Here is a 12035-nt window from a genome sequence, read left to right as displayed (position 1 = left end):
ATTTCATGATTCCATTATCTATAGACTGTGCCTTCTATAAAACTTAGTAACTTAAGTCAGAGTTGGTCCTCAGAGACACTCAGGATAGTCAGTGCAGTGTTTCTAAAAATTTCAGGGACAGCTTTGGACTTTCTCATTTCTGTTCAGCTACACCCTATTCTTTCACAGATCATACTCTGTAATCACCCTATATCCATCCTCTCTCCTGATCAGAAATTGATAAGGTTGACACAATATACATAAGACGTTTTTTCTGGTACAGTGGAACTTTTTGACATAAAGGTTAGTAAATAATGAGAGTAGGTTTTTTCTTTTGAATGCCAGAGCCTGGTGGAAATTCTTACTGTATCCAAATTATTAACAGAAATGTAGAGAAACTTAATGAAGGTACTGGTTTATCTTTAGATGGAATGTAAAATATGTATCCATTTTTAAAAGCATTTATTAAGTGTCTACCTGGATATAATACTGAAGAAATAATGGTTACATGACCCAATATGGGATTAAAAGTTGAATTCCAGATAACCTAATTTTCCTTGAAAAATATTCATTATGGGCTGTGTGTGTGTCTTAACATGAAGATTAAGAAATTAAGGTTAGAGTTGATGGAAAATTTTTAATCAGTTGGTATCTGTTTAAAGTCATATTTATCAATAATTTGATCAGTTAAAATTATTCTGGAAATCCATAGATTAATCTTTTCTTCCTAGTACCTCACAAACCTCAGTAAGTGTCCAGCAGTAGAAATCTGCAAGAGGTGATTTTCATCCTTGGCCGCTACTATTGATCAGCAGTGGTTGTGACCTACTTTTAAGGGGCTGGTAGGGAAGGAGTCATAGTATGTATATTTAAGGTTACTTTTAAAAAGCCTTCAGTATTCCATCACTTCATTGTTGTTTCCATGGAAGCAGAACCACTGTCAGCAGCAGGAGTCCATTTCAACTGCTGGCTTCTGGTTCTTGTTTCTCTGTTACTATGGAGACTGCCTAGAAAGCAGCAGAGATACCCAAAGTTTAAAAAACAATGATTTGATTACAAACTGTGGTTTTAACTCTAGCTTGAATTAGGTGCTCCATAGTCTTGGCAGTTTTGAATTTCATATTATTTTGGGAGACAAATTAATTTTTTTGAATAAAGCAAATTTTGAAGTTGTGTTAAAGCTTGTAATCACACTGAGTTAAAAAACTAAATTGCCATAGTTTCTATTACAGTTTAGCCTATGCTGAATCAGAAATTTTAAGTGGGAGATTTAAATTAGGGCATGAAAGGTAGAACCTGCAATGAGAAGTGCTCATGATAATGGAAATAGCAGAGTTCATGAACAGTAAACTCAAAACTAAAGGAGGAGTAATGTGTAGAAATAATGAATGTTTCTTATTTATGTGGCACATTTTACCTTCACAACATGTTTCAATTACTTAGGTCACTTTCACAGATACATTGTATAAAAATAAAAGATTGGGTTTAGAAACTCAGTGAATTTTAAGAACAGAGGCAGGAATCATACTGATATTTTAATTTTAATTGAAGTTTGAGGAGTTGGAGAGTTAATAAATGTAGACTATGCCATGGTTAAGAAGTGATAGAGATTCTTGCCCGCAAGACTAGTTATATTTTTGAGTTACTCATAAAGCAGAGAAGAGATGGAATAGTAATGTAAAAACTGTGAAAGGAAGGATTTTTTTTTTTTTTTTAGCAAAATTGCAATTCCAATTTGCTTGCTCTTTTTCTTTGAGGGCTCTATTCAGTCTGGATTCTTCGGTTTGCATGTGAGAAAATTCACATTTGAGCTACAGTAGGCAAAGAATGGCAGGAATGTAGCTTCCGCTGAAATCTGGGACCCTAGTCACACCAGGATTCCTTTTTTTGTCTCTCATAACTGCTTCTCTCTGTTAAAGTCCCTCTTTCTGGTTGGTTCTTTGCGCATTGGCAGAAACTAAGGCTGCTGGCAGTTCCCAGTCCTCTTATTTCCAGCGTCAATAGCAGAGAGGGACTGATTGGCCCAGTTTGTGTTGGGCCAATTCCTCCCTTTTCCAACTGTGGCCAAGAGGGTGGGGTTCTGTCATTGGTCCAGCTTGTGACAGAGGACTCACCCTTGACTGACTAGTAGGGGGCAGAGGGACAGAGATCTGAAACATGAATGCAGTTTTCTTTCACACCACCTTGTTAAGGGCTGGTAGTGGAAGTGGAGAGATGGAGGGCTACAAAGGGGAGAAGTAAGGGCCATTACCCCGAAGAAATAGAAGATGCTATTCTAGGCAGAAATAAGGTTTTTCTACTAGTAGTCTTTGGGGGGAAAATACCTGCTTTACTATAATTCAGTTCAGTTCACTTCAGCAACACAGGAACGTTATTTTGTAGGATTTGGTTTAGAGAGAAGCCAAGATTGAAAACCTTTACAATTTAGTGCTTCTTGTATACAACTGTCTTTGTTGTGGTGTCTTTTATGTATAGTCTCCTTTAATCTCTGCAGTCATTTGAAGTATATATTTAGAGAATGAGGAGGAGGGTCAGAGAGTTGAGATGATTTATCATAGGTCACATGACTAGTGAGAGGCAGAGCCAGAATTTAGATAACCATGGTTTCCAGAATGTAATCAAGGGCACTTTCCACTGTATGATACTTGCTTTTTGGTTAACTTCATTCAGAAAATGCAGAAAAGTACTGTGTATGAAGTGCTTTGATAAAAATGAGTCGTGAATGTATAGAATATTATGAAAGGAGCCTTAGAGATCATATAGTACAAGGGTTTTCAAACTTTCAGTCATGGAGTCCTTTCTTCAAACGAAGTGTTGTATCACAGTCAGGTATATAAAATGGGTAAAAGCTTAGGATCATTCCAGTCTAGAGAGGAGAGAGCCCAGTACTTCCTTCATTGGCTAGACCACCTCTTTTTCGAGGTCTTGAGTTCTTTGGATACCCTTTGTTTAGAGAAACAGAGACAGACAGGGTCAATGACTTGTTCATTTTCCTATAATTATATATTACAGGGATTTCAATTACATTATTTTTTTTCTCTTTTTTAAACGTTTTTATTTTAATTCCAGTTGGTTAACATACATTTCAGTTACATCCTTATTTTCAGTCATAAGGTGGATGATGATTCGTTGTTAATGAAAAAACCATGAAGCTTACAAAAATCAGAGTGACTTTAGAGTTACCCTAAGTAATTTTATTCTCCAGTTTGGTGGTACTTTTAGAGCATATCAAATCCATGTCGTGGCTCTTACTACACATCTACTGCATTTAGTCCCAATTTGTTGAATTGGAATTGCATACTGCCTGGACTAGGCTAGTTTTCTGTTTGCAGAGCTTTTTTATACTACATTTCTTTTATATCAATACCTCCTATAAAAGGTATCAAGTTCTCTCTATATATTTAAATAGGAAAATTTCTGAATTTGGATAAATCAAATTTACGGTGGTAATATTTAGACCTTGCTAATACTAATAACTTTGATGTCTGTTCCAATTTTGAATCTCTCTTCTTTTTAGTTAGAAATGTGAACAAGTGATGAACTGGGTAAAAAGTTAATCTTCAGATTGGATAAAAGAAAATTTGTTTATTTTTCACATGTCCTGGCTTTGCTTTCTCCTTTTAGGAGAGTCAAGCCCGACCCGTCGAGAAGCTGTGAAGAGAAGAACAGCGGAGTATCTCATGCGAGCAGAGAGTCTTTCCAGCCTTTATGGAAAACCTCAACTTGATGATATATCTCAGGTATGTCTTACATTTCATTTTGTATTTTTTTTAGCCATTTTTGCTGTCTTGTCTCTCGGCTTTATTTATAATTAGAATGTTTGAGAATATTGGTCTTTGGAATTTTATCAATAATTTTATAACAAGTTATTGGTGGGAAGAGCATTAAAGCAAGCCACCAAATGTGGAAGAAAACGGGACTTGTTTTCTCCTTTTTCTCAGCCCTTTGTCCCTTACTCTACCCTTAAAACTCCATGTGTTAAAATGATGGTAATTTGTACTGAATTTTATTTGAAAAATTTTTAAGGTTAATTAATGGTTTTTGTACAATTCCTGTACAGTTTTATTGATTCATGCTAAAACTATTTAAGCATAAGTCCTACAGCTGCTATATATAGATCACCTAGAATTATAAAGGCATAATTCTTTTTTTTTTTTTTTTAAAGGTTTTATTTATTTGACAGAGAGAAAGACAGCCAGAGTGGGAACACAAGCAGGGGGAGTGGGAGAGGGAGAAGCAGGCTTCCCGCCGAGCAGGGAGCCCGATGCAGGGCTTGATCCCAGGACCCTGGGATCATGACCTGAGCTGAAGGCAGACGCTTAATGACTGAGCCACCCAGGCGCCCCTAAAGGCATAATTCTAACAGGGTTATTTAGGTTATTTAGGTTAGGACATCTTTACTTAGTCTGGTCTAGAAAGCAGGTGAATGCTTAAAACATTGGAAACATTATTATTTATTTATTATTATTGTTTTAATGTCGTATCTATCTGGATTTGGCACATATCAAGAAGTAACTTTTCTGGGGGCACCTGAGTGGCTCAGTTGTTAAGCATCTGCCTGCAGCTCGGGTCATGATCCCAGGGTCTTGGGATCGAACCCCACATCGGGCTCCTTGTTCAGCAGGAAGCGTGCTTCTCCCTCTATCACTCCCCCTGCTTATGTTCCCTCTCTCACTGTCTCTCTCTCTGTCAAATAAATAAATAAAAATCTTAAAAAAAAAAAAGTTTCTTCTTTATATAAACTAAGTATTTTCTGATATAATTTAAGAATTGTATCTTCTAGAGATGGGAGAAAGTGCTTATTTTCTTAATTGATCTAAGATTCAGGTGAGCTTGTTTGTATCCCAGCTGTGTCATTTGAAGCCATGGAAGACTGGACAATCTTAGCTTCAGTTTCTACATCTGAATAATGATAATATTAATTCCTTTCTGGGTTATTGTTAAGGATTAAATGAGTTTAAAAAAATCACTCATATATATACATATGAGCGTGTGTATACATATATGTGTGTGTGTATACATACATATACACACACTCATATGTGTGTATGTATGTATATATATGTGTGCACGTGTGCATTCACACACCCACACAAATACTGCAAATCAAGTGCCTACCTCATAAAAAGACCAGCCTATAAGCTAAGCTTATAAGAGTAGCTTAATAAGTTTTAGCCCTGTTTTTCATCTCCCTTCACATACTGCTTTGCATATTTTTTCCATATTTTTTAATGCTTATATACTTTTTGACAATTATAACATGTCTCAATTTTCTAGTTTTAAAAATAGCCTAATACTTAATCTTGATTCATTGAACCATTAGACTTTTTGTTGCTGATTTTCTGAGTCCTTTTCATTTTGTGTGTGACCTTTTAAAATATGCAGTTATCAAACAAATACTTATTAGTGAGAATTCTCAGTGATAAGTGTTTGACCGTTCCTTTTTTTTGTTTTAGAGAGAGCAAGAATGCGTGTGTGGTGGGGGGAGAGGCAGAGGGAAAGAGAGAGAATCTTAAGCGGGCTCCACACCCAGTGTGGAGCCCAATGTGGGGGTTCATTTCATGACCCTGAGATCATGACCTGAGCTGAAATCAAGAGTTGGGCACTTAACTGACTGAGCCATCCAGGCGTCCCTGACCATTACTTTTAGAATAAAAAAATTACATTCCTATTTGGAAGTAATATACTTTTGTTACTTGTTCTTATATAATGAATATGTTTTAAATAAGATATCTGCTGTTTCATTTTCAGATTATTATTCTGTGTTCTGTTTGCTAATCTTTTCCTATTTTCTATCATTGTTGGTTTAATTGTATTATTAAGTTTATTTTTAAACTCCTTACTATTTTATCCTTTTTAAATGAATATTTATCTAAAGATTACTTTGAGCTCAAGTCTTATTTTCTATGGGGTTGACAGCCCTCCCTGTGTCCAATCCTGATGTGTACTTTCTCAATCCCATTTTGGGGGACAATTATAAAAGTATTAAATAGGATGGGCTTCTATGAACTTACTTGTTTTACTAATTCATCTTGTATGTAAATATTCTAAAGTTTTAGAAAATTACTAGTATTTTATTCTTTCCATTAATGTTACCTTTGAATGTTCTACCTATTCTTACTCCTCAAACTCCCTACTTATGCAGCCCCTGTTATAGTTTTCCATAATCACTTCTGTGAACAATAATTTATTAAGCAAATAAATATATAAAGCCTGCTGTATAGCTTTTGACTTGGAGAAAGGAACCATAAAATATATCAGTCAGAGATTCCCTTCGAGCGTAACTTCTAATGAAAATTAAACAAAGGAGATCTAATATAGGAGAACTGGTTGTATTAGATTATATATTAATTCACTAAGCATTGGTTAAGACTCTCTATGAATATATTATCAAACTAGATATACTCTGGAGTTATACAAAAGATAATGACACAGTCTCTGCTTTTGCAAACCGTATATAGTATAATTGAAGCCCCAAAATATGCATCTCATTGAGGAAACAAAAGTTAGAATGGTCAGAGTCATGTAGAGTAATGGGAACTTGTATCAAAAAAGGGTAAAAAGAACTACCTAGTGAATCAGATTTGATGTGCTAGGATTTTTTTCAACTCTTAGGCAAGGAAGCTAGAGGACAGTTTTTCTTGCTAGAACAAGATGTTTCTCTTTGGTTACTATTTGCTTTTTATTTCATTTCTGTATTTTATGCTGTTGAACCTGGCCCTTAGTTAGGTCAGAGGCATGCTTATTTTCTTATCTATTATTTAACTTAAATGTCTTCTTGAGGTTCTTGATGAGCTTGGTGAATTCACTATTTCCTTCTTTAACCCTCTTTGGGCTTCAGTTTCAACCAACACAATGAGATGATCGGTATAAATGATTTCTAAGGCCCTTTTAGCTCTTAAATTCTGTGCAAAGCAGATATTATTTCTCTCTAGAATCCATGTGCAAGTATTTCTTTCTAGCCTGGTTGATTAGGAAAATAAAGGAATACCTTCTGGTTTTAAAATTTTGTGTTGATTGTTTTCCCCATTGGTGCAGTCCAGGTCATGACTCATTCCACCCGAGTTTTCTGTGCTGATTTAAGCTTTTGCTTTATTGAATTTATTTATGAGACTCTTTTGTGGTAAATATAAAAGTTCTGAACTTCCCAGTCATTGATGGTAATATCCTTTTTAAAAAAGGACAGAAAGGAGCAAAAGCACTCTTTGTTTCCTGCATTACTTCATTATTAATAGGCTCTAAGAAAACTTAAGGGGCAGGTTTCAGAAAAAAAGGAAGTGAACTTTGAAGTAAAGGTGAAGTCTTTTTTTTTTTTTTAGGCATTTTAAAAAAGATTTTATTTTATTTATTTTTTAAAATTTTTTATTGTTATGTTAATCACCATACATTATTACATCATTAGTTTTTGATGTAGTGTTCCATGATTCATTGTTTGTGCATAAAACCCGGTGCTCCATGCAGAACGTGCCCTCTTTAATACCCATCACCAGGCTAACCCATCCTTCCACCCCCCACCCCTCTAGAACCCTCAGTTTGTTTTTCAGAGTCCATCGTCTCTCATGGTTTGTCTCCCGCTCCGATTTCCCCCTCTTCATTCTTCCCCTCCGGCTATCTTCTTTTTTTTTTTAAACATATATTGCATTATTTGTTTCAGAGGTACAGATCTGTGATTCAACAGTCTTGCACAATTCACAACGCTCACCATAGCACACACCCTCCCCAGTGTCTATCACCCAGCCACCCCATCCCTCCCACCCCCCACCACTCCAGCAACCCTCAGTTTGTTTCCTGAGATTAAGAATTCCTCATATCAGTGGGGTTATATGATACATGTCTTTCTCTGATTGACTTATTTCGCTCAGCATAACACCCTCCAGTTCTATCCACGTCGTTGCAAATGGCAAGATCTCATTCCTTTTGATGGCTGCATAATATTCCATTGTATATATATACCACATCTTCTTTATCCATTCATCTGTCGATGGACATCTTGGCTCTTTCCACAGTTTGGCTATTGTGGACGCTGCTGCTATAAACGTCGGGGTGCACGTACCCCTTCGGATCCCTACATTTGTATCTTTGGGTAAATAGCCAGTAGTGCAATAGCTGGATCATATGGTAGCTCTATTTTCAACTTTTTGAGGAACCTCCATACTGTTTCCCAGAGTGGTTGCACCAGGTTGCATTCCCACCAAGAGTGTAGAGGATTCCCCTTTCTCTGCATCCCCACTAACATCTGTCGTTTCCTGACTTGTTAATTTTAGCCATTCTGACTGGTGTGAGGCGGTATCTCATTGAGGTTTTGATTTGGATTTCCCTGATGCCGAGCCATGTTGAACACTTTTTCATGTGTCTGTTGGCCATTTGGATGTCTTCTTTGGAAAAATGTCTGTTCATGTCTTCTGCCCATTTCTTGATTGGATTCTTTGTTCTTTGGGTGTTGAGTTTGATAAGTTCTTTATAGATTTTAGATCTAGCCCTTTATCTGATGTCATTTGCAAATATCTTCTCCCATTCTGTTGGTTGTCTTTTGGTTTTGTTGACTGTTTCTTTTGCTGTGCGAAAGCTTTTTATCTTGATGAAGTCCCAATAGTTCATTTTTGCCCTTGTTTCCCTTGCCTTTGGTGATGTTTCTAGGAAGAAGTTGCTGCGGCTGAGGTCGAAGAGGTTGCTGCTTGTGTTCTCCTTTAGGATTTTGATGGACTCCTGTCTCACACTGAGGTCTTTCAACCATTTGGAGTCTATTTTTGTGTGTGGTGTAAGGAAATGGTCCAGTTTCATTCTTCTGCATGTGGCTGTCCAATTTTCCCAGCACCATTTGTTGAAGAGACTCTCTTTTTTCCATTGCACATTCTTTCTGCTTTGTCAAAGATGAGTTGACCATAGAGTTGAGGGTCCATTTCTGGGCTCTTGATTCTGTTCCATTGATCTATGTGTCTGTTTTTGTGCCACTACCATACTGTCTTGATGATGACAGCTTTGTAATAGAGCTGGAAGTCCGGAATTGTGATGCCGCCAGCTTTGCTTTTCTTTTTCAACATTCCTCTGGCTATTCGGGGTCTTTTCTGGTTCCATACAAATTTTAGGATTATTTGTTCCATTTCTTTGAAAAAAGTGGGTGGTATTTTGATGGGGATTGCATTGAATGTGTAGATTGCTCTAGGTAGCATTGACATCTTCACAATATTTGTTCTTCCAGTCCATGAGCATGGAACATTTTTCCATTTCTTTGTGTCTTCCTCAATTTCTTTCATGAGTATTTTATAGTTTTCTGAGTACACATCCTTTGCCTCTTTGGTTAGATTTATTCCTAGGTATCTTATGGTTTTGGGTGCAATTGTAAATGGGATCGACTCCTTAATTTCTCTTTCTTCTCTCTTGTTGTTGGTGTATAGGAATGCCACTGATTTCTGTGCATTGATTTTATATCCTGCCACTTTACTGAATTCCTGTATGAGTTCTAGCAGTTTTGGGGTGGAGTCCTTGGGGTTTTCCACATAAAGTATCATATCATCTGCAGAGAGTGAGAGTTTGACTTCTTCTTTGCAGATTTGGATGCCTTTGATTTCTTTTTGTTGTCTGATTGCTGTGGCTAGGACTTCTAATACTATGTTGAATAGCAGTGGTGATAGTGGACATCCCTGCCGCGTTCCTGACCTTAGGGGGAAAGCTCTCAGTTTTTCCCCATTGAGAATGATATTCGCTGTAGGTTTTTCATAGATGGCTTTTATGATATTGAGGTATGTACCCTCTATCCCTATACTCTGAAGCGTTTTGATCAAGAAAGGATGCTGTACTTTGTCAAATGCTTTTTCTGCATCTGTTGAGAGGATCATATGATTCTTGTTCTTTCTTTTGTTAATGTATTGTATCACGTTGATTGATTTGCGGATGTTGAACTAACCTTGCAGCCCAGGGATAAATCCTACTTGGTCGTGGTGAATAATCCTTTTAATGTACTGTTGGATCCTATTGGCTAGTATTTTGGTCAGAATTTTTGCATCCATGTTCATCAAGGATTTTGGTCTGTAATTCTCCTTTTTGATGGGGTCTTTGTCTGGTTTTGGGATCAAGGTAATGGTGGCCTCATAAAACGAGTTTGGAAGTTTTCCTTCCATTTCTATTTTTTGGACAGTTTCAGAAGAATAGGTATTAATTCTTCTTGAAATGTTTGGTAGAATTCCCCTGGGAAGCCATCTGGCCCTGGGGTTTTGTTTGTTGGGAGATTTTTGATGACTGCTTCAATTTCCTTAGTGGTTATAGGTCTGTTCAGGTTTTCTATTTATTCCTGGTTCAATTTTGGTAGTTGATACATCTCTAGGAATGCATCCATTTCTTCCAGGTTATCTAATTTGCTGGCATAGAGTTGCTCATAATATGTTCTTATAATTGTTTGTATTTCTTTGGTGTTGGTTGTGATCTCTCCTCTTTCATTCATGATTTTGTTGATTTGGGTCATTTCTCTTTTCTTTTTGATAAGTCTGGTCAGGGGTTTATCAATCTTGTTAATTCTTTCAAAGAACCAGCTCCTAGTTTCGTTGATCTGTTCTACTGTTCTTTTGGTTTCTATTTCATTGATTTCTGCTCTGATCTTTATTATTTCTCTTCTCCTGCTGGGTTTAGGCTTATTTGCTGTTCTTTCTCCAGCTCCTTTAGGTGTAGGGTTAGGTTGTGTACTTGAGACCTTTCTTGTTTCTTGAGAAAGGCTTGTATTGCTATATACTTTCCTCTTAGGACTGCCTTTGCTGCATCCCAAAGATTTTGAACAGTTGTGTTTTCATTTTCATTGGTTTCCATGAATTTTTTTAATTCTTCTTTAATTTCCTGGTTGACCCATTCATTCTTTAGTAGGATGCTCTTTAGCCTCCATGTATTTGAGTTCTTTCCAACTTTCCTCTTGTGATTGAGTTCTAGTTCCAAAGCATTGTGGTCTAAAAATAGGTAGGGAATGATCCCAGTCTTTTGGTACCGGTTGAGACCTGATTTATGACCTAGGATGTGATCGATTCTGGAGAATGTTCCATGGACACTAGAGAAGAATGTGTATTCCGTTGCTTTGGGATGGAATGTTCTGAATATGTCTGTGAAGTCCATTTGGTCCAGTGTGTCATTTAAAGTCTTTATTTCCTTGTTGATCTTTTGCTTAGATGATCTGTCCATTTCAGTGAGGGGGGTGTTAAAGTCCCCCACTATTATTGTATTGTTGTCAATGTGTTTCTTTGCTTTTGTTATTAATTGCCTTATATAATTGGCTGCTCCCATGTTAGGGGCATAGATATTTACAATTGTTAGATCTTCTTGTTGGGTAGACCCTTTAAGTAGGATATAGTGTCCTTCCTCATCTATTACAGTCTTTGGTTTAAAATCTAATTTGTCTGATATAAGGATTGCCACCCAGCTTTCTTTTGGTGTCCATTAGCATGGTAAATGGTTTTCCACCCCCTCACTTTCAATCTGGGGGTGTCTTTGGGTCTAAAATGAGTCTCTTGCAGACAGCATATCGATGGGTCTTGTTTTTTAATCCAATCTGATAGCCTGTGTCTTTTGATTGGGGCATTTAGCCCCTTTACATTCAGGGTAACTATTGAAAGATATGAATTTAGTGCCATTGTATTGCCTGTAAGGTGACTGTTACTGTATATTGTCTGTGTTCCTTTCTGGTCTATGTTGCTTTTAGACTCTCTCTTTGCTTAGAGGACCCCTTTCAAGATTTCTTGTAGGGCTGGTTTCGTGTTTGCAAATTCCTTTAGTTTTTGTTTGTCCTGGAAGCTTTTTATCTCTCCTTCTATTTTCAATGACAGCCTAGCTGGATATAGTATTCTTGGCTGCATATTTTTCTCATTTAGTGCTCTGAATATATCCTGCCAGTCCTTTCTGGCCTGCCAGGTCTCTGTGGATAGGTCTGTTGCCAATCTAATGTTTCTACCATTGTAGGTTACAGATCTCTTCTCCCGAGCTGCTTTCAGGATTTTCTCTTTGTCTCTTTGTCTCTGAGACTCGTAAGTTTTACTATTAGATGTCGGGGTGTTGACCTATTTTTATTGATTTTGAGAGGG

The 12035-nt window shown here is 36.9% G+C and overlaps 1 protein-coding gene across 8 annotated transcripts in view; it reads left to right on the top strand.

The window, feature by feature from the left end:
• The window catches only part of RPS6KC1 (ribosomal protein S6 kinase C1), a 190741-nt gene that overhangs the window by 85009 nt on the left and 93697 nt on the right, over window positions 1–12035 (top strand). For all 8 annotated transcript variants that reach the window (XM_036101797.2, XM_036101795.2, XM_036101793.2 and 5 more), the window contains one exon: window positions 3604–3719. In XM_036101797.2, the coding sequence (XP_035957690.2) occupies window positions 3604–3719 (116 nt within the window). The remainder of the gene's footprint in view (window positions 1–3603; window positions 3720–12035) is intronic.

The sequence above is a fragment of the Halichoerus grypus genome, chromosome 7 (assembly GCF_964656455.1).
Source record: "Halichoerus grypus chromosome 7, mHalGry1.hap1.1, whole genome shotgun sequence".
NCBI lineage: Eukaryota > Metazoa > Chordata > Mammalia > Carnivora > Phocidae > Halichoerus > Halichoerus grypus.
This window is presented reverse-complemented; position numbering and strand designations above follow the sequence as displayed.